This window comes from Octopus sinensis, linkage group LG10, assembly GCF_006345805.1.
Source record: "Octopus sinensis linkage group LG10, ASM634580v1, whole genome shotgun sequence".
NCBI lineage: Eukaryota > Metazoa > Mollusca > Cephalopoda > Octopoda > Octopodidae > Octopus > Octopus sinensis.
Genome location: NC_043006.1, coordinates 90,821,205 through 90,846,288, shown reverse-complemented (window position 1 = coordinate 90,846,288; position 25,084 = coordinate 90,821,205). Strand labels below are relative to the sequence as shown.

The following is a 25,084-nucleotide window of genomic DNA, read 5'->3' as shown; positions in this document are numbered from 1 at the left end:
GAATAGAATTGCTCTCATGGTATTTATCCTATTGATTATCTCTAAACCATATATTGAAATACATTTTGCTATTGATTAATGATTTCAACAGTCATTTTAGTCTTCAAAAATGTTAAACATAAGAAAATAATTTCAATGGAAAGAATAAATAAATAATGAACAGATATATAGATTATTCATATTCCAAGACAATATTGTTGAGTCTTAGTCATCAGTTTCTAGTAATCCTAGCCATAAATCATCTTTTTCGGCTACAATGCTCATCAATATCAATAAAGATGCAAGCTATTAAATTTATCAAAAATGATATATTGAATTTTTTTCTCCCGCCAACAAAAATTGCTGTAGAATTGTCAAACACCTTACAAATAAAAAGTACATTTTTCAAAATTCAATACGTAGCACAATTTCTCCAACCAATTTATTGGATTATAATTTAAATTGGTTTGTTTCCATCAAGATAATATGGCAGGAATTTGATAGAGTGATATATTTAGGTATGTTGCTAACATCGATTTACAACAATGATTTTTGTCAATTTATTCATTTATGTTCGCTTTTTTTTTTGTTTTTGTAATATGAAAAACTTAATCTTTATATGTATGAAAAAGCTATTGGATGTATATAATCAAATTTTAAGGCTTCTTTTCCAGCAGAACATAATTCAAACTTTTTGACATGCCTAGTAGTTATTTTTCATCATTTCTCTTAGAACAACAAAGAATATTCAATGAATTTGTGACCCACGGATTATTTAATTATTCATAACAAAAATTGGAACTAAAAGCATTTAAAAACTTCAATATTGCAAATATCATTCACAATTTGCCAATATAATCATGCTTCTTTATGCTAAAACACATTGTCTTATACTGTTCCTTATAATGATGCAAATAAAGTGGGTTTCGCAAGTAGATTAAGTTATAGTATATTAAGAATAATAAAGAGATAATTGTTCAACTGTATATCTATTCAAACATCTTTGTAGAAAGTATCTGTTCACATAGAAAATATATTCTCTCTTTCTCTCCAAGTGATTGGCATTAGGAAAGACATCTAGCTGTAGTAACCATGCCAAAGCAGACATAGCTTCTGGCTCATCTGTTCTTGTCTAACCATCCAACTCATGCCAGCAGGGGTAAAAAGGATGATGATAATAATGATGATGATGAAGCTATGATATATGCGCATATAAAGGTTTGGTGATACAAGTTGGAAAACAGGACTCAAAACATGGGTATATTTTCTTAATGTTAATAATTGTCAAAAGTTACAGAGTAACTCAAGGGCTGAGAGTACTGTGTTCGATAAGAGCCCATGCATGAAACTCTTGGTACTTCCACATCATCAAAATCTCATAGCTACAACATAATTCATGATAAATTCAAAGCAATGTGAATAAATAAGCATTACATTTAACAGCATAATCTGAATGCTAAAGAGTTAAGAGAGCTTGTGTTGTTATGGGATTTAATTACAACATGAAGTTTGAGAACTCATGTTGTAACTCAGAAAAATTGTGAGCTTTTCATTTCAAAATTCTTTACGAGTTGTGTACAAATTTAGTACATTTACTTAATCTATTTAACAATATAAAAAAAACTGGTTAAAGTGTGCAAAATGAATATCAATACTCACTTCTAAAAATTATAATAATAAATATTTCAAGTCCATGTATTAACTTGAGGCTAATGTTGCTTTTTGTCATCAAATAATAACCAATAATATACTGAGTGGTAATACATGATCATAAAGGGTATCTGCATGGCTGCATTTAATTTCCCTTTAAAGCAAAAAAAAAAAAACACCAGCCCTGTGCTTGGTAAAAAAATAAATAAATAAATCTTAATGGCAATACTGCTGCATCACATAGCACCAACAGACTTTTGCTTTTAGGAATAACACCAGTAGACAGTTCCCTGGTGTAATACACATTAAGCTATGTACACGGGATATGTTTAAAGTTATATAGCTTTGTACACAACCCTTCTAACTTTCTTACGCAGACAATTCCCAGACAAAGGTCATTTTGTTAACAGTGAAATTGCAGATTCTAATTTAGAGTCACCTTGTTTAAACTTTATGACAGTTGAGTTACATAGTAGAGCTGATAGCTGTTTTAGGCTAGAGAAGTATTACTTTGCATGAGTAATATTATATATAGAGATTTAGTGAGCTTATTTACTGAAAATGAAATATAAAAGCATAACCAATTTAATAAGCAAATGTTATTTTTAATTGAAGAGTTTAAAATAATTTTAGCTTTTCAGTAGTTTACATAAGAAAAAAGGAAGAAGAATGCAAACACATGGAACCTATTAGTTTTATGTACATTACTTCAATATTAATTTTCTGGCAAGAGGCATCATTCAAATATTGACACATCTGTTTACAAAAATGCTAAATATTATGGTTTACTTTTTACATTATTTTTCTTCATACATAATCACTTCTCAAGATTTATATTTTCCATAATATATCATTTCTCAATTATTCTAAAATTGATCATTATTTGATGGAAATTTTCTTTTACTTCACTGTACACTAAAAATGTGTGTAATAGATCTTTGTAAATAAAATTAAGCTTCTTAGCTCGACATGACAAGAGTCTATGCAAAGAAGTTAACAGAAAAATACGACTGTATAAAATTACAATTTAAAATCTCTCAAAAATGTAAAAAATATCTTACCTATAGCAGCTTTGCCCCAGATTTCTACAACAAATTCCTGAGAATTGTTATTTGTTTTATTACTTTTCACAACTGGGTTTTCTACTTTCCATTGGGGGGCTTCATATCGTGCTTCTTCCCCATTTTCAAATTCTTCCCCCCATGGGTTCCATTCAGGATCATCACGTAAAATATCTGGAATTTACAAAACAAATAATCAATATCTGAAAATAGCTAAGACAACAAACACACACACACAATTAAAAATTATACTTTGATTACAAGCTTTCAAACAAATAAAAGAACTTAAAAGTCAAAGTGATAAATCAACTCACTACTTTACCTTCATTAAAAAACAAATGTGCATAGACCAGTTAGTAAGCACTTGTGCAATTTATATTATCTTGAAAATTTATAGCTTTATAATTTTGTTAGAAAGGCATTTTGAAAATACTTTAAGGAATGAGGATTGTGGTTTGATGGCCAAGAAGTCTGGAAATCATGGTAACTTAATAAAGGTTGCCTACCACTCACAAAAAGAAAAAATTAAAAATTAAAGAAGGGATCTAAAAATGTTCACCCAATCAAAAGCAAATTAAATATATTCAAGTGAAGTAAAGTATTCACAAGTAATCTAAATTTTGCTTTAAGGAATATTAATTTTTACATTTTCTTAGGTATGTACAGGCAACAAATGCTGACACATTTGTAATACCCACTTTTTGCATTTTAGATGGTTAACTGAGATTAACTGCCCATCCATTTTTTATCATGTCTATTCAAGGAAAAGAGCTTTGTTAACAGAAGCTGATAAAGTTCAAATCACTAACAATATTAATTTTATGAAATGAAAATTAAGAAAACTTTTTTTTTAAATCTCCAGAATGTCAACTTTTCAAGCATTTAGAAATTCAGAATCCTTCTACGGATGGTTTTATATTTATTCCTTTTCTTTTATTGTTTTCATTTCATTGAATTGTGACCATGCGGAGGTGCTGTCTTCATGTTTTTTCTTTATTTCATCCATTATATTTTGTCTGGAACTTATTTTGTTGAATCAGAGATGGATGAAAGGCAAAGTCAACAGGGTATACTCAGTGAAAGGAAACGTGTAAAAGGAAGTAATCAGGCCTGAAATTTTAGCAGAAGGGGCTAGCCAATTATATCAAGCCCATTGCTCAACTGATACTTATTTTATTGCCCCCCCCCCTTGCCAAAAAGATGAATGGCGAAGTCAGCAGAATTTAAACTCAGAATGTAAAGCTGGAGGAAATGCCACTAAGCATTTTGTTTGACTTGCTAACAATTTTGCCAGCTCACTGCCCTAAAGGCAAATCAAAATATCACAAGATATTTTTGTCTAACACACACACACACTTCATTTATCATAATTCACTCACAAAACTTTGATTGACTTGAAACCATGGTGTTGCATAGTGGGACTGAACTGAGTACACACAGGTTCCTAAGTGAATGTCTAGACACCCAAAATATAACAGATTCTACTCCTATATTAGGAGTAGAAATTTGTTTTACGAGGTGTACTCAAAAGGTATCCAAGCTTGATGTTTTTTTGAACAAAATAATAATGAGTAAGCAAAATCCACACAGCTATTAGGTGGCCACATCCTTCCTAAGCATGCAAGAAAATTTTTGTGTGTGTAGGTTGTGCCAGTTACGCGCAGTGATGCGTTGAGTACAGACATGAAGACTGTGCTGTGAGATTTTTCGTTTTAGGTCAAGATGACCAAGCACATTGAGCAAAGATACTGTATCAAATTCTGTCATAAGCTTGGTGGTATGCAAGCCCAGATTATTGAGAAGATTCAGAAGGCCTTTAGAGATGATACTATGGGAAAAACATAAATAAAGGGGTGGTACAACTGGTTCAAAGATGGCTGCACCTCAGTGAGCCAGTGTAGCAGACTATCAACTAGCAGAAACGATGAAATTATTGCAAAGGTTCGAGGAATAATCTATGAAGACTGAGGTGGTGAAAACGACCTGACCTGTGGGCAGCAAAGAACCGAGAACTCCACCATAACAACACACCAGCTCACATCATCCAAGCATTCCTCATGAAGCAAAACACACCACTTGTTCATCAGGTTTTCTACTCCCTAGACTTGACTCCGTATGACTTTTGGCTATTCTCAAAGCTCAAAAAAGCACTCAAAGGGAGAAGATTTGAATCAACATAGGACATTAAGCAAAATTGAATGGCACAACTCTATAGCAACCAAAAAAAGTGATTTCCAGAAATGTTTCCAGCAGTGGCAGGAATGCTGGCAGAAATGTGTAGACACCCAAGAGACTAAATCAAAATAGTGAATTTTTAATATTACTTTTTTTTTGACCAAACGTCAGATACTTTTTGACTACCTTATATTTAGTCAATTTTTGAATTAAAAACCAAATTAAATACATATTCTTGTAAAGTATTCAAGAGGAGGCTGGGAACTAAACTAATGATATGCAAAGCAAAATGTATGCCAAAACATTAAGTATAGAAACAAAATGAGAAAATTTATTGAAAAAGGAGCTTCTTCAGATATTTTCCATGAATTAATATTGGAACTAGAAATGAAACAAGTGTTAAGAGAGATTTCTAAATAAAGCTCATGAATCTAATGCATATTTAAGTGACTGTATACATTCCGAAAAGAAACACAAATGGTATTTGAGACTAATCCTGTCAAATGTGATACAAACATTAGTCTATAATAGATCTGATATGCATAATACCATTTAAGAATAAGTGAAATCTCTGATTTAACAATTTACTCAAAGAGAAATAGAAGCATTAAACTAATGATATTACATCTATATTGCAGTTGGTAAGAATACAGAATCTTTACTATAACAAATAAACAAGTAGTCCACATTCAAATCACATTAACAGATCCAAAATGTTTTTCTTTGTTTGTTTTTATATAATTGTAAACTCATTTATTTGATTAGTTCAGCTTATCTCTAAAATATCAGGCAAGTACAATTAAAACTGAAAACAGCCTCTGCTCTTTAAGCTGTTAATAAAGGCTTTTAATTGAAATTGAACAGTGTATTTAACTTCTTGGAAAAGGTGAAAACAAAAACAAAAGAAACTTGAAGTACTGCATTAGAAAATTATAATTTTAATTCAATGGAATTTTTTCCTTTCAAAGTTTTATCTTTTAGATATCCCAATCTTCTTTATTAAATCAATGCATGCATTAAGACTAGTCTGTAAAGTTAGAGGAAGGTTGGACAGATACTGCTGCATATGATATTAGAAAATAAACTTCTCTTTTCCCTAAACAAAAGGTTGTTTGTATATGTGAGCAAAAAAATGTGATGTTATGTGATTATGACCTAAGAAATTAAAAGAGGATAATGCCATTTCAAAAAGAACAAGTTTATTGCAATTCATATGAATCTAGCTAACTGATAACTAGTTAGAAAAGAAACAGGAAAATGGATGAACAGAGTATTGTAGTCAATTGTTGAATCAATAATAATACGTTTACAAAGATGGTAGTAATGTATATATTATAAATCCAGGCCAATGTGGAAACTGGACAAGAAGAAGGGCATGATTAATGCAATTAACAAAAAGTAGTTTTTAGTTTTTGACAGAATAATAGTATTTTTCAGACTCAGCAACTGTTAAGATTTCTAGTTTTAAAATAAGAAAATATTTTTCAATATTTTCTAGCCATGTTAAAAAGATGTTACTACATGTAACTGATTTGAAAGAAATGCTAAGAGCAAAGAGTTGATTACACAATGAATTAAGAACAACAACAATAATTATTATTCATATTTAGTCAATAGATTTCTTGTTTCTCTTTCACAACACTGTAGAGAAGAAAGGGCAGCGAAAGTGATCTTTTCAGAGCCTTGAAAACTGGAGGGACGAAAAAAAGTTTTCATAACAGAAGTGCTGGCCAAAATGCTTGCAACATAGAGGATTTTGTTGAAAGGCATCCAACAGCTAGGTAGTCGTGTTAAGCCAAATACCATTTTAAAGTTACTACCTATGAACATAACACTTGTTAAACCTGCTGTCCAATCAGCTTGAACCTGAAACTATGGTTGTGGAGCAAAATGTCATAACCACATGACTTTGCTTATTATATCTAGACTTTAGTTTGAAATAGTAAAATCTTACCATTTCTTTCTCATAATACATTACAATATAAAAGAAAAAGTAAAAAGAAAAACCAAAAATAAGAAAAATATCTTGAGTTGGTTTTAGAAATGGGAACACAAACAGAAAACAGTAGTTTAAGCAAGAAAGGAAATTAAGAATAATGAATACAAGTTACAAAGAAAGTTGTTTAATGAAATAATAAGGACACCTGTTTGATTTAACAGCATTAATTACAGTGATGAAAAGTCCATAAGGAATTGTTCGAAGATGAGAAAACATTTGGCAATGACAAAAGTGAAGTGATTTTTAATTAATGATTCCCACATAGATACTTATGTATCACGCATAAAAAGCATGAGTAAAATAATTTGAAAGAAACCTCTGATGGATATGAACGATATTTTAAATACTGCACGAAAATATAGCATGTCTTACAAAAAGTGATATATGGAGGTAGGAGATCACAAAGAAGCTAACAGTGAAAGTGATAGGAAGAAAAACAAACAGTAAAAATGTATGAAAGATATTAGGAAAAAAAAGATAAAGAAAAGGTATGGAAGCAGAATTTATATTCGTTCTCTTTTACTATCAGAGAATTGAAAGCATAGAGTAAATAGATTGCATTTCCTTAAGAAGATCTCTACAGTAAAATAGAACATGAACACCTTTGAATTTAAAACCAAGCAAGATGGGAAACATATTAAATGCTGTTTGACATGTTAGTTCAATTTTCTGCTGTTTCAAAAACTCACTGCTCAAAACATCTATATCTACAGACTATAAAATAAAGTCAGCTCACAGTAAATTAAAATGGAAATACAAGAAAATCTGTAAATCAAAATGAATTTGTGGAATTCATGAACTAAAATGAAATAAAATCACCAAGTATTGTAACTTATGTAATATAACTCAGCTCTTTCTGAAATATTGCATAAGTCATTACTATATTTTAACACTGCAATTCATCCTTGAGTCTCAAATGACATTTCACAGATATATTTCAAACAAGCTAAATCATCATCACCATATCTTCACCATTTCATGTCCGTTTTCCATGCTGGCATGAGTTGGACGGTTTGGCAAGAGGTGGTGGTCAGCTGGAGAGCTGCCCGGGCTCCAAGTTTGTTTTCTATGGTTGGATGCCCTTCCTATTACCAACCACTTTACCAAGTGTACTGGGTGCTTTTATGCAGTACTGGCATGGGACCTTTTTATGTGGCACCAGCACCCATGAGCCTGCAAGATTAGGAATGTTCAGCTGAAGAAGGATGCAGGAGACATGTCTGTATGCAAGGACAACCACATATTTACTTAGCTTGATGTGCCTTCTGAAGCACAGCAAACTGCCAGAAGTCTCAGTCCTCAGTCATCCCCTCAGTGAGGCCCAACATCTGAGATCCTTTCTCATCACTTTCTTCCACGTCTTTCTGGGTTTACCTCTTCCACATGTTCCTTCCTTTATTAATGCTTGGAAATCTTTGATGTGACTGTCTTCATTCATAAGAATTACATGGCCATACCAGTACAGTCTTCTCTCTAGCACACTGCATCTGAAGCTCTGTATTCCTAGTTTTTCTCTTAAATCACCAATACTCTGTCTTACACGCACACTGACCATACCAGCTTCATTTCTTTCAAGCCTTCACATATCCTCAATAGTCACAACCCATGTTTCATTGCCATATAGCATAGCTGTTCATACACAGGCATCATGCAATCTGCCTTTCACTCTGAGGGAGAGGCTCTTCATGACTAACAGAGGAAGGGGCTCTCTGAACTTTGTTCAGCCTATTCTTATTCTAGCAGCAATGCTTTCGAAACATACCTCCAAAGGTATGAAAACTGTCTACTACTTCTAAGGATCTCCCTTGACATTTGAGGGAGTCTATTTTATGTACATTCCCGGAGTTTAATGTAACTGCACATCTTCCACATGTAAGTCTTTCTCTGTTAGTCTTCCAGTGATACTACTGCACCTCTTATGTGTCCATAGATTGCACTGGGTACATTGTAAGGAGTTTCTCCCAACACCTTTTCTACATATTGAGCAGGACCATCTCCCTGAAGGAAACTGTGCCTTGTCTGTTTTCCTACTTATTAGGACTTTGGCCTTTGCTAAATTAAAAGGTCCTTTGATTCCAGGCCTTGGTTCCATACCTGAAATTCCTTTCCTAGTTCTGGTAGTGATTCAGTGGTAATCAGAATTTGATATATCAGAATTTAATAAAACAAACAATCCATTGTTGTGAGGTCAAGACATTCACTTTGAAATCACTGCTTCTGGGTTCAGTTGTATTGCACTGCACTTTGGGCAAGATTCTTCATTCACCATAGACTCCAGTTACTGTGTATGAGACTTTAATACATTATTTTATGCAGAAGCAAATTTCTACACACACATACGCGTGCATGTGTGTGTGTGAGAGAGAGAGAGAGAGAGAGAGAGAGAGAGAGAGAGAGAGCGAGAGAAAAAATTTACAAAAGTGTAACTACCTTAAAGGTGTTTATATCACTAAAGACAAGTAACACCTCTAAAATTAGGCTATCAAATAAAGATTGATAAAATGAATTACTACCATAAAAATACTGAAAGATGATAAAAATAATTCGTCCAAACCTTTGAAGGCAGTGCTCATTCACAGCAACATTTTTATGACTCAAATGATAAAATTATACTTGAGGTTCAATATTTTCATTTTGGCAGAAGATTCTTAGATAAATTATATCTGATCTCAGAATATAAATTAGACTAAAAACATTTTAAAGTAGGTTATTTTAATTTCACCTCAGTTATATTATAATTTATTAAAGTACAACAAAATCTCAATTAACTACCTAAGAACACACAATGGGGTCCTAATAGCTATATGGTCTGCAGGAGTGAAATCCCACCTCTCTCTCTCTCTCTCTCTCTCACACACACACACACACACATATACACACAGAGAAAATTTAATAAACAAATAATTTATTTGCTTCATCTACCAAAAATAACAAAATTGCTTTCTTTATGCCATCTTCCATTTCTATGTATTTCACAGTAGACATTGAGGGATTTACACACACATACACCAATAAAAGTTTCATGTATATGTGTAGGTATTTACTTATTGAGAATAAAAAGGATGAAAAGAAATATCTATTCAAATTTTATTCCATAACAACTCAGTAGTAACACCAATCAATAAATAAAATCATGTGCACAACTTGCTTCAAAGAAAATTAATTTGTAAGCAAATTTAGAAAGTTGTTTACATATTTTAACATTAATTTTGTTTATGTATTTGAAAGTTTTAGCCTTTTGATATTTCTGAAGAAAATGCCAGTCTATTTAAAAAGAAAAAACCCAAATTTTTGTGGAATGTTTAAGGTCAAGAATGAAAGCAATATTAAACATCAGCTAAACACATACACATAACATCGCAATTAAAATTAAATAAGTTTCCTTAGTCTTTAAAAGTTCCATTACTAATGATTTGATCATGATAATAGCCTGGATTTTGAGACTCAAAAGTTAATTACAAAAACTTGTATTATTCATTAAGTTTGGCAAGTAGATGAATTTTCCTTGCCAAAGGGCGTAAGTTAAATTCTCTGCTAAAGGTTAATTTTATGAATGAACATTTCAGTCATTCAGTATACTAACTGCTTACATATTATATTTCAGCACAAAGAAAACAAAAGAGAAAGTTTTGTGTTAAGAGAAGATTTTTTTTTTTTTTTACTTAGTGAAAGAAGAGTCGTTTCCATGACACTTGCAAGCTGCAGTTGATGCTCAGCTCCAGCTTCGACAAGCTAAGATCAGGCAGTAAGAGCAATAATTAATGCTAGAGGTTTTGCTTATCAGTAGTATAGTCTTATTAACTTTCTCTATGATCTTTCTTTATGTAGCTGTACCTCCATTCTTGATATGTGAGGACATATTAAATTCACATCTAAGCTTAGCAGTATCACCAACTGATGATAACGGGTTCTAAAGACAGCTTTATCCTCGGGATGTAGTTTTGGCAAAACTATATACATGTGAGGCTAATGTAAAAGATCAATCAGAGATTGTAAGCTGTAATATATTTATAGGGATTTTGAGGGTTTTAGTTGCATGTTCTTTGTGTGTAGGAAATGGTGTGATGAGCAAATTTTACCATGTGTAACAATTTTGATACAACCAAAGGAAATTGGAGTGTTATATCCACCTCGGAGGACACTTTCAAGGCGTTTTTTCCCATTGAAGCAATGTAAGTCTAGTTTGAGATGTCTAGGCTAGATGTGAAAAAAAAACACCTGTGTGTTGGAAGTTGACTTCACCTGCACAGAAGGGTATATTGCTTGAGTTGATAGGGAGAAGAATCTCAATCTGAAGAAAAGTAAGAGATTTAACCAAACCTTTGAGTACACCAGAGATATTTCTTAGCTTTAACACGAAAAGGAGCAAACATGGTAACATTATCAGATGGAGTGCTAGCTACTAGAGCTACTTTTGCTGAGTATTTGGTAGAATTTCATGATTCAAAAAGAATAGTTTCCTTTTATGCAGAGAGGATGAAGTAAGTCAGAAGGAATGTTAAGGCTTGCATGGATTAGTATATACTCCACTCTCAAGGTTGCAGAGGAAGAAACATTTGAGTAATAGAATATAACTTTTTGCACTATTTAATTATATCCCACCAGTTTTTAAGCTCAAATTCTGCTGGAATCAATTCTGGCTTTTATCCCCTCTGGATCAATAAATAAATATCAGACATGTATGTACTTGATGTTACCACTAGTTCAATCAATTATTTTCCTCTCCACAAATTGTTGGCTTTGTGTCTTTATAAGAAATCAATATTTTAACAATTTAGAATAAATTCAACCTATATTATAAAGTAACCTACACTTCTAAGCACATGCACGTTATTGCTGAATCACTATTCAAATAAAATATAATTCTTTAATAGTCTGTAACCAGAAAATATTGTTTTCCATGCCAAAAGTTTTCAAACACAAGAAACTAGAAAAGAAAATAAACAAATTAAGAAATTATATCTTGTATAAAATTTCATAAGATACATTGTTTGAATATCATTTTACTTTTATTGCAGCTAGAAAGACAAGAAACTGTCTATTGAATATTGAGCAACTGCGAGTCGATAATTTATGAATGGGCTTTAAATTTTTACTGAATAGACTTAAATTAAATAATGATTCTTGTGTGTTTGAATATTAGATCAATTAATGTAACTGACTGCAACTCAATAGTAATAGTAAACTAATTATTAGTAATTAGTGGATACACAGTCAGCATAAATAACTTAAACAATTTAACAATGTAATTAATTTACAAATAACTAATACAAGATATACACAATACAACTTTTCAACAAAATCTTCTAGCAATAATTATTATAAAAAACTTCATTTAATTAACTTACAATGGTCTAAAATTAAAATTTCAAGTTCCAACAAAGAAATTATAATTAAGATTCCAACTTACAACATAAAAATTCAGTGTCAATAATAAACTTTTGAAATTGTATGCGCACACGTGTGTGTGTGTGTGTGTGTGTGTGTGAGTTTTACATTCATTTTCCATCTTATCATTGGATGAATTCTTTGTAACAAGACTTTTTCAGGACCACTTACATTTTATTTCTACACGACTGGAGTATTGTATACATTGAGTGATTCAAATGACATTAAATTTTGATTCAAATGTTCTCTTTAGGCACCATACACACAATATTAGAGGGAGGTTTGCATGGTTACAAAACCTGCTAGATATCTTCCTACCTAATGAGAGAAGAAGGGCACATTTAAAAAACGTAATACTGGGCACACTGTGCTTAGGAAGAATGCAGCATGATTGAAATACCTTTCAGAATGGATATCCTTTTGATTTGACTTAAGACTAATCAATAACTTATATGGGTTAGGACTGAACTTACAAACCAGCCCAGATTAGTAACAGAGGGTTTTATCTACTACTTAATGATTTCATGTGATGGCTATATCTTAGTGAGTTTTAAGGTTATTAGCTCAAATCTCAGTGAAGATGGCCTTATTACTGTAATGACTGCATTAAGTTTATTGATAGGGTTTCAAGCACTATATGCACTACCATACCTTTTGCATGCTACATATTTTCTTAACAAAGGTAACTTTATTAAATATCACACTCTGCCATCTTTCTTCTTGTTTTCTCTCTCATTATCAAAGCTTACAAGAAATGTGGTTATCATCTTGCCTAACAGAAACATGTGTGATATTATAGTAAGTAATACTTTAAATTACTTAATATTTAATTTAATAGTCTTGCAATGCCCTTATAGTGTAAGGGTATTCTATTTTATAGAATATTATTTATGCCTCTCTCTTTCCTCTGTCAATTTTCTTATGGTTCATTTAGTTCTAACTTCAACCAGGGTTGATTTTTGCCTTTCAGTAGGGTCAATAGAATAGGTACCAGTTAAGAACCAAGATCAATATAATCCACCATGTCTCATCTCCAAATATATGGTCTTGTATTGTTAAAAATCAATATCTTTCTATAAAATATAAACAGTATAATGATCTTAGGTAATGTGACCAATATTTGTTCAAAAGAAGATACTCTCTTGGTGGCATATTCTGTTGTTAGAAGTTTAGCAAAGGACTATACATGCAACAATGTTGTAAACATGTTACTTTGACATGTTAAGGAAAATAAAGATATAGTTTTGGTAGAGCCTTAAAATGTTCAAAACACCTACTTCTTTTTGTTAAATAGGAATGTGTTGTGCTTTTTTTTCTTTTTCATTCTACATAGGCTATCATACTGATGCATGGAGTTTGTATGGCTTGGAAGGGGTTGGGTATCTCAAAGCTGTGTTCTCAAAAGAATCCTATATAGATGTTAACCATCCCTTACACTAGTTAGTACACATTATCTAGTCATATGTGAATTGTTCTAATACAAAAGTTCCAATATATCCATCAAGATGCTTAGTGCCTGTATTAATATTGCAATATTCTTTTTTGTTTTAACTAAAATAAAACAGTAAAAAATTTAAAAAATAAATTTCTATGACAGTATCTACTTTAATAATACACATTTCTAGCCGCTAACTTTAAAAATGGATGTAAAATTGTACAGCTAAGAACTTTAATTGGTTTATATTTGCAAATTCCATAATTGAAATACATCTTTTTTTTTTTCTTTTCAATTTCCTTTTCTTAATGTAGAAATTATATTTCACTGAATGATTTATCTCTGGAAATTGAAATAGCAGAATCATTAACTAGAATAGAAAGTGATATATTTAAATGGAAGAGAGGAATATGAGAAACATAATAGCAATGGTAAGATGATGGACACTTTTAACAATTTTCTATACCAAATAAGTAACACAGATAATGAAAACACATTAGATAAAAATAACAACTACTAATTAGCACCAAAATGGAATTTTAACAGTTTTGATCAAATATATATAATTATCATATTTTCTTTGATATGCTGCCTTGTAGCTTCCATTATTAAGAAAATATGTAACACGAGCAAGGTGAGAAGGTGCATATAGTGCTTAGAATCCAACAATAAACTGAGTACAATCTTTAGCCTATTAGTCCAATAAGATAATCATTATTGAAATGAGAGCTAATATTTTAAAACTTAACTTTGATACATAACAAACCATTACAATATCCTGAAATACATTACTATAATACATTACTATCAGACTATCATTCTAATATTATTTTAGTTTAATATGCAAGCACAGTTAGTAAAAAATTTCAAAATTTGTAGTTTAATCTGCCCTTCACTCTGAAGATAAAAATCTTTGTTGCTGACGGTAGAAGCTCCCTGAATTTCTTCCAAACTGTTCTTACCTTGGCTACTGCAATATATTTTGGAGCCACTACCTCCCCTGCTAATTACATCTCCTTGGTAACTAAATCTGTTAAACACTTACGAGAGTTTATTTCTGGTGTGCTCAGAGTACATACCACTCCAATATATCAGTTGCAGAAAAACTTTACTTTCTCTGTTAGTCTGCCTGTGACTCCACTCCACATCTCATGTCCATGGTTTACATTGGGTACAGCATATGGAGTTATATTTTACCCCTTTTCTGAATAGTGAGCAAAGCCATTCTCCTGAAGAGACCAAGGTTCTACAAGCTAAAACCTCAGTCTTTTCTAGGTTCATCTTCAGGCCTTGAGGTTCTAGGCTTAGCTTTCATGACCAGAATTTACTCTCTAGCTCCCCTGGAGATTCAGCCTAGAGAACTAAATCATTAGCATATAGGAGCTCCCATGGACATCCAGGCTTAAACTCCTCTCTGATGGTCCCATAAGATTATGATGACTAGAAGAGGACTGAGGGACTATTATTATCTTTGCACTAAATCCATCATTGACATTGTTATCAACTCTTACTATATTAACTGCATCTTTGTACATATCTTGTGCAGCCCTCACAAGCCACTCATCCACACCCAGTTTCCTTCGTGACCACCAAATTAATGAACATGGTACTCCTTCAAATGCCTTCTCCAAATTAATGAAAGCCAGGAATAGCAGTTTATTCTTAACAAAGTATTTTTCCTGCTTTTGCTTCACAAGGACCACATATAAACACACTAAGTACAACATAAAATACATATATGCAAACACAAACTGATGTGACATAATTTTCAAACTCAAATTAAATTAGTTGCTGGTATTTTCTGAATACTGTTCAGATTTCAGTCAGATGAAGAGCTGGAAGTTCAGCCAGTTCATAAATTTTGTGAAGAGATCATGTACAAATACATCACACTGCAAGCTACAAGCCTCAAGTTTCATTTTTAAATAGAACACCAAAGTCTATCATATTTACTGTAAAATAGTATCATTGTATGATGAACTACTCTGTTAGTACTAAATAGAAAATACAGTTCAATTCTCAATTCAAAGATTTTTTTAGATGCAAATACAACTGCTTTCTTTCTTAAAAGCTACCTCTAAGCATTTTTGAAAATCAGAAAACAAAATGAATATAAATCTATAATTTTGTTTTCATGACTTTCAGGCATTAATTAATTAATAAAGCAACACACTTTTCTTAATTCATAACCTGATTTTTCTCAGAACACCATAAAGATCCATTTTCAATATAGCTTCACTAGTAATTTATCTTTTAAATTAATTAGTCCCAAGATGGGATATTGTAAATAAAATTACAGTACATATGTTAGAATCTATGGCTTGAAAGAAGATACATAACTGACCACAGACAAGTACAGGGTGCACCCTGAAGAATTTCTAATTATTTGAATAAGGATTATTTTATCAAATTTAATTTTAAATTGTTTAAAAATAATTAAAATGCACTCCTCTAGAGGAACACAGGGAAAGAAGAGAACTGAACCTCACTGGGTTTCTTTGCTTTGATTAACTTTACCGTTGCTAATACAAAGTTCAGAAAACTAACAGATCAGCTTGCCCTTGAACCAACCAGTATGACACACAGACTGATTGAATTTGTTCTTAACAAACACTCAGATACAGATACATTTGTATTCACAATGTAAAGTTTACCAGTGCCTTTTCCTTAAGAACTCAAAAAGTTCATCACAACAGGGATATATTTCCAACAAAACAGACTAGCGGTTGAATTCAGAAACCAATGAAGGCAGGACAAAGTCAATGAAGTGTGTAGAATTAATTACTCATAGAGAAAATAAATAAAGAAATTGAAGGCAGCAATATACAAGAAATAATATGAGTAACAAAACTGGCTGCTGCCAAACTAATTAATTATTTAACTAACGATATTTTACATAAAAGGTTTTCAAAACTGTGATGAAAGAGGATGGTAAAAGGCTCCACAAATTTTTGAAGTTACACATGAAAGTAATCAAAAGTATGTTTAGGTTAAATAAGGAATTTTAGAGCAAAGACTCATGTTCACCAAGGATCTGTACTCATGCAGCATGGGGTCGAGAAGAGAGGAACAAAGCAAAGATGGTTGTCTGACCTTTCAACACTCATATACCAGGAAAACTTAGTATCAGTGAATTTTCAGAGCAGTTAGGTATCCCAAATATCTATTAAAGCATACCGGATAATTGTTGTGAATTGGCAGTGGAAAGTAACTATAGCAAACTAGTGAGAACATTACGTGAATAGTTAGAGCATACACAAGGCCATTGGAAATCCCTGATGACCTAGCAGATAATTCAGACACATGATTTACCTACCAGACCTATATAAAGCATGCCATCATTGGAAACTAAGCATAAGGATGGTGTGTGTGTGTGTGTGTGTGTGTATCTGTGTGTGTGTGTGTGTGTGTGTGTGTGTTTATACTGATAAGTGAATTGTACTTTTTATGCAATTCATTTATAAAAGCTACAGAAACAAGAAAATTGATTTTGAAGAAACATCAGCTCAGCTTAAAGAAACATATCTCATTTTAATGGAAATAGTATACTACAAATTTAAAACGTTATAATTTGACATACAACATACAAGATTTATACCTGCAAGTTATTACATTACAAGAGAGAATTAATTCTTCCAACCCAAGACGGCATTAAATTATACAAAGAAGACTAGGCCCTAAAATTCATTTAATCAAATAGACGACTTCTTATTTGGTAGAAAAGGAGAGAATGAAATATCCAGAAGACATAAATAAAACAATAACTTTATTATTTATTACAGCTGAATAAATTGTAATTAACTACAGTTCCAGAGGATAAATTTAAAAGTTACAAACACATCATTCATCAAATGTCCATTGAGACTATGGTAGCAGGAATAATCCAAGTAAAATCCTACAAGAATTAATTTTAATGCACAAAATAATTGCATTATGCATTGATGTAGGAATATTTTAGAGAGTCCTAAGTTTAAGATTATTTCACACCATAGCAAAAAGTAATTCATAAAGTATTTTAAATATAAAATAAAGATTGATTTACATTTAAAAAAAAAAGACGTATTGCAGAAACTTGAAACCACATTTCACAAAAACACTGAAAAATACGTTTTTTTTTTTTAAACATATTCAAATGAGTCTCTATGCTTGATTGGAAAACCTGATTGATGCAGTAGTGTTTCCAAAATGATTTTGCAATGTAGCATCTTAAATCAAATAAGGGGAAAAAAGACTGAACATCAAATTTCATCAGGTGATACACCATTCTATTTTATATGCTAATTGCAGTTGCTGAATATTATTAAAAATGCAATAAACAAAACAGAAAAAAAAGTAACATTTGAAAAGATAAGTTTTAAATTTGATAGCATCAAGTCATATTTCAGATAAGATATATCAAATAGGAAAATGTACATTTTTGTAAACATTAACACCAGTAACAATGAGCCTTGGAAGATGCTGTAGCATTTATATACATATCTACACAACTACACAACTAATCAAAAGAAATCATTTTGTGTTACAAGGTGCAGGAACAGGTTTGTTATGTAAAAAGTTTGTTTAGCAGCCATGTGATTTTGGGTTTGATCTCATGACATAACAAACATCTTGAACAAATGCTTCAGGGTCATCAATGCTTTCTGACTTCAATTTGGTAGGCAGAAACTGTGCAGAAGCCCATCATATGTACAGGTGTGTGTGCATGTAAGTTAGTCTGTAACGTACAGAAATTCATAGAATATGAACCAGATTGAGATAAATACTGGGGATGGTACAATGTGTAAAGGTGAAGCTTCGGTATGTCTGTTGTCCAATGACTGAACACAGTAAAAGAATAAAAGAATATGAAATCTTTTAGGGTTTAGCTAAAAGAAAAATATGATGTAGATATAGAGTCCCAGCAAATTTACATGTGCACTTTTGTTGGCATAGAATCCTACAGTCAAAGGATGAAAAAACATCTTCTCTTACTATGCACACTGCCTAACTGTAAATAATAACCTTAGAAAGGTTTCTCAACTACCCTAAGTACATTAAGATTGAGAAACATAAGTTCAAATACTAGAAGCTGAAACATAATCTTAACAAAGGTTACTAGAAAAAAGATGGGCAATACCAGTGATACTATTAACCAAAACAAACCAAAAGTAGCAGTGACTCTAGGTATATATGGATAAATGTGATGTGATACATCACATTTAGATAGGCATAGATGTATAAAATGAATATTTTTTAAGGAACATAAGCTAGTGATACTCCCTTGTATAGATCTTTACTGGTGGTGATCAATTCTATTTTTCATAAAGAAGAAGTTTTGTTGTTCATATTGGCAAAGAGTCTTCAATCAATTTAGCTACAAGTTAGGCCGTGATTAGAGTGATGTTTTAACATTAGAAAGATTATGTTTAAAATGTGCTATGAATTTCTCTTTCTTCTTGTCTCATTCTTCTCCTGATATCTACCTGTGTCAGATATAGGTTCATCTTGGTGAGAACACTTAACACAGAGGAATTTTTAAGATAACATACATGAGAAATGGTAATTGCATCAATATTGTTATCACTCTATAACTGCTTCCTGTTTCTGAGATAATGAGATATGTTTCTAACTCCAAAGGTGTAGATAGCTTTCCTGATGAAAAGCAAGTACAAATATATCTAGCAATAAATATACATAACTCTATAAATTTATGTGAATAAATATTTCCAGTGCTACTGTTATTTTAAAATAGACTAATTTATGGTTTATATTTAGATAATCTAACTGACATGGAGTCATTCACCAAAACACTTCATCTAGTTGCTCTTCACAAATGTTCTTGTCTTCTCACTCTGCCTTTTCTGCTCTTACTACTGAGAGCTCTGCTTTTTAGAACTAGTTGATCTGGTCATCAAACTTATTCATTTGTCATCTTGTTACATATGTTGTCCATCTCAATAACTACTGTGCATAATTCTTTCTTCTCAGAATATCACTCCTCTAGAATTCCCTTCTTTTTTCTACCATTATTGCTGTGAACTTTGCTTCTTGCAGCAAGATGATCTCATGCCACCTTTACTTCAGTTACCCAGTTCACTTGTTTTTTTGTCTTTTCATAACTGATCTTGCATCAACTTCACTAACCATCCACACCAACCACAATGCCTAATCCTTCCTCTCTTGAACACCACTCCTCTGGAATCCCCTACCAGCTATGTTTCCTTGCTTGTCATCGACTTGCAACTATATACAAAATCAATTTCACTGGTCTTAGAAGGCCAGCTAAGGCCATGGGTATGGCTTCTCTTCAAATCCAAACCATGGAAACAAAAAAAGAGGTTTGGCACCATCATAATAACATTTTCTTATTGAATATAAAGTCTATGTACCTTGATAATAATTAAGCATCCTAAAAAAATGCATATGCTTCATCATAATTTAGGCAGTACATATGTTCAAAAGTATAAAAAAAAAAGATTTTTTAATACTAGTTACATTTCTATTTAATGTGCAATTTATAATAATTCCTGTAAAATTAAAATTGGGACTAAAACGTTTACAAACACAGGGGGAACATAACATCTAAAAATAGATATTGGGCTCAAATTATGGTGCAAGGCCAGGAATTTCAAGGAAGGGGTAAGTCAATTACATTAACACCTGACTGGTACTTATTTTACTGATCCCAAAAGTCTTCTTCAATGGAATTCAAACTTAAAATGTAGACAAAACACTGCAAAGCATTTTGCTTATTGTGCTAATAATATTAAAAACATTTTACTCTCAAATAAAAAGTCATTTTTTCATTACACTCATAGGTGTAGGCATGGTTGTGTGGCAAGAAGCCTGCTTCCTAACCACATGGTTCTAGGTTCAGTCCCACCGAGTGGCACACTGGGTGAGTGTCTTCTACTATAGCCTTTGGTCAACCAAAGCTTTGTGAGAAGATTTGGTAGATGGAAACTAGAAGAAGCCCAGTGTATGTGTGTGTATGTGTGTCTTTGTTTGTCCCCCACCACCACTTGATAACCGTCGTTGGTGTGTTTACAACCCTGTCACTTAGCAGTTTGTCAAAAAACACAGGCTTAACATTAAAAAAATTAAGTCCTGGGGGCCAATTCACTTGACTCAAAATTCTTCAAGGTGGTGTTCCAGCATGGTCACAGTCTAATGACTGAAACAAGTAAAAGATAAAAGATAAAAATAAGAAATCAAATATGTTAAATGAGCAGCATTACAACATATACCATATTTTCATACTTGCTACTCAAAGTGTTTACGCTGGTGATGCTTATATGAATGACTACCTTTAAACCTTATCAAATAGTCAGAAGTACAGCTTCAACATTTCACAATCGTTCTCTCAATACACTATCTGAATACAGTCCTGCAGAGTAGTGTAATGGATATGACTATTGATTTCCTGTGCTGCTGATGGCTTAAGTTCAATCTTACATAATAGACATATGGAATACAATAATATACAAAATTCAGTTTAGATAAGAACGGAAAAGAGCAGGTAAATGAATACATACAAGCATCTTACTTAGTTAATATATTTAATATCATATATCTTAATGTTGTTCATGAAAAAATTTTTTTTATGAATAGGAAAATCATCCATATGTAAATGCTATAGACTGATGTAGTTCATCAGACTTTATAAGACACAATTTTGTGTAACTGTCCAAAATAATAGTAATGCATTTTTGTTGACATTAAATAAGCATTCATTCTACACACACACACACACACACACACACACACACACACACACACACACACACACAAAACAACCTATAAAGTATCTTAAAGTAATCTTTAAACTAAACATAGAGCTGTTCATTAAAAAGACCCAATATCAATTTGCTTTTCAACATATAAATGCTTATGTAGCTAGAAATAAAATGTAAAATAAATATTAAAATTTCTATATAACTACAATGACAGAAGTAAAGCAATTAATGATCCCTTAATTTAGTGGCTGTGTGGTATGTAGCTTGCTTACCAACCACATGATTCCGGGTTCATTCCCACTGCATGGCACCTTGGGCAAGTGTCTTCAACTATAGCCTCGGGCCGACCAAAGCCTTGTGAGTGGATTTGGTAGATGGAAACTGAAAGAAGCCCGTCGTATATATATATATATATATATATATAAATATATATGTGTGTGTGTATATGTCCATGTGTCTGTGTTTTTCCCCCCAACATTGCTTGGTGTGTTTACGTTCCTGTAACTTCTCTAAAGACTCCGCCGGTTACGACGACGAGGGTCCCAGCTGATACGATCAACGGAACAGCTTGCTCGTGAAATTAACGTGCAAATGGCTGAGCATTCCACAGACACGTGTACCCTTAACGTAGTTCTCGGGGATAATCAGCGTGACACAGAGAGTGACAAGGCTGACCCTTTGAAATACAAGTACAACTCATTTTTGCCAGCTGAGTGGACTGGAGCAACGTGAAATAAAGTGTCTTGCTCAAGGACACAACGCGTCGCCGGGAATCGAACTCACAACCTTACGATCATGAGCCGAATGCCCTAACCACTAAGCCACGCGCCCTCACTCCTGTAACTTAGCGGTTCTGCAAAAGAGACCGATAGAATAAGTACTAGGCTTCCAAAGAATAAGTGCTGGAGTTGGTTTGCTCGACTAAAGGCGGTGCTCCAGCATGGCCACAGTCAAATGACTGAAACAAGTAAAAGAGAAAAAAAAATAAGTGCATAACCTTGCAGAAGCTAGTTTTGTTATTTGTTTACAAGGAAATCTTCTCCTAATTTATGGCTAGTGAAGATCTAGTATTATTATTTTAGATTCATGTGTTAAGAAACAGATTTGGAAACATCAAAAAATATACACCTGTTACTAGTCCAACAGTAAAGAAGAGGAAAAATAGAAATAGGAAGATCATCTGGTTTACACCCCCCTTACTCACCCGAGGTGACCTTCAATATAGGTAAATATTTCTTAACATTAATAGATAGACATTTTCCAGTTAACCATACTTATAGGAAGCTCTTCAATAAACACAATTTAAAAATTAGTTTTATTCAACTACCAATTTTAAAAATATAATCACACATAACACACAAAAGCCACAAGAAAACAGCTGTTCATGCAGGAATAAAAAATTGTGCCCGCTAAATGGAGCTTGCATGTCCGAGACCATCATCTATGAAGCTACCGTGGACTCTATAACCACTAAAGACACCGTTTCGACGAAGTAATACGTGGGCCTTACAGAGGGTAATTTCAAGGCCAGGTTCAATAATCACACCTTGAGTTTTAGGCACTGGAACAAAAGAAAAGCGACAAAATTATTTAATCATATTTGGTCTTTAAAAGATAAAGGTGTCGATTATAACATCCATTGGAAGATTTTGGCCAAATGTAAGCCCTACACCAACGGCAGCGGAAAGTGCGGTCTATGTGACATGGAGAGATGGTTTATCTGGAAAAGCAGCTTAGACCCTACTACATGTCTAAACTCAAGGACAGAAGTTTTTGGATCATGCCCACATGTGACAAAATTTTTGTTACGGTTTTGGTCCCCTAAAGAAAACAGATAGAACTTGCTTTCTATATTATGTCCCAAAAAGATTTTTATCTCATTATACCTTTTATTATTTCATATATTTTTATATTTTCACACATAATAATTTTTTCTGTACTCTTCCATCCTGCATTTTTTCCTGTGCCTATATAGACATGTATATAAATTCATTTGTACACGTGTGTGAATATGTATGAGTGGGCAGTTCTAGATGTGTGCGTGTGTGCGGACATAAGAATGCATATATATATAGAAGTTTTTACTTAGTATTTTTCCATTTTGAAAGGTTTATTTGGGGGGGGGGGCATATGTATATTCATTTTTTGTGTATGCGTGTGTGTGTATGCGTATATAAACATGTGCAGGTATGTACATATATGGGTGTGTGTGTGTGTATGAGTGCATAAGGGCATGTCCGTATATGAACGTGGTTTTTATGCTTTGTATACATCCTTATGTTTTTTTATGTTACCTTTAACCATGGTTTTTCTTGTGCTTGTGTGTATATAGACGTATGTATGAACTTTTACGGTACGCATGTGTGTGCGTATGAGTTTGTATATATATGCATATGTATTTGGCGAAAAATGCGAGTGAAGATGTGTATGTTTTCATAGTGACGTATAAGTACGCACATGGATCCGCAAGCGCACATGTGAGCATATGACTAGCCATGTTTTACGTGTTTACTATGAAATTTTAATCTTATTTTATATAAGTAGCAGAATTATAACACAGTAATTTCCCTTTATATAACGGTATTTTTTCATAGCGTTTTTTCAGATGGCCAGATAACCGAAGAGATGGTGTGTGGATTTCCACTTCAGCATCTGAAACTCAGAGTTTTATCTTGACTATTGAGTAATTGTAACATATTATTTTATAGATATAGATATATATATATATGTATGTATCATCATCATATATATATATATAATATATAATATATTATATATATGTATGTATCATCATCATCATATATATATATATATATATGTATGTATCATCATCATCATATATATATAAATCATTAAACAATGATGATGATTTTATATATATATATATATATATATATAATCATCATCGTTGTTTAATGTCCGCCTTCTATAGAAGCATGGGTAGGATATATATATATATATATATATATATATATATATATATATATATATATATACATATATATATACATATATATATACATATATATATATATACAATATATATATACATATATATATACATATATATATAATACATATATATATACATATACCATCCACCCAAGCCAGCATGGAAGAGACGTTAATTGTTGATGATGGATGGATGGATGTACATATATCATCATTATCATCATCACTTAATGCCCATGTTCCATGCTGATACATGGGTTGGACAGTTTGAGAGCATCTGATGGGTCCCAAAACTACATCATGTTCCATTGTCTACTTATGCATGGTTTCTATGGCTGGATAATCTTCTTAACTCCAACCACTTTGCAACATGCTTTTTTCAAGACATCACCATTAGTGAGGTTGTCATGAAATATATAGATACATACACACACACGTGTGTGTGCGCGCATGCGTGTTCACATGTATGTGCTGAGACTCAAAAAGTTCTTCATAAATGCTAAAAATTTCAAGTTTGAAAGAAACAATAACAGAACTAGTAAGTTAGCTCACTGTTCAATCAAACCTATTATTAATTATATATTCTTAGATAATTAATATACAGTAGTCGGTAAATGAAATACTAAATAAAATGATGAGCATGAAAATAGATAATACACACTAAAGTACAATAAGCCTTCTTATTTTGAAAGTGCTGTTTAGATCCAACAATGTAGATATGTAAAGATCA

At 32.2% G+C, this 25,084-nt stretch overlaps 1 protein-coding gene across 1 annotated transcript in view; it reads right to left on the bottom strand.

Moving 5' to 3' along the window:
* Positions 1 to 25,084, bottom strand: part of LOC115216551 (ribitol-5-phosphate xylosyltransferase 1) — a 514,985-nt gene that overhangs the window by 261,418 nt on the left and 228,483 nt on the right. The window contains exon 2 of the mRNA XM_029786009.2: positions 2,691 to 2,864. Within this exon, the coding sequence (XP_029641869.1) occupies positions 2,691 to 2,864 (174 nt within the window). The remainder of the gene's footprint in view (positions 1 to 2,690; positions 2,865 to 25,084) is intronic.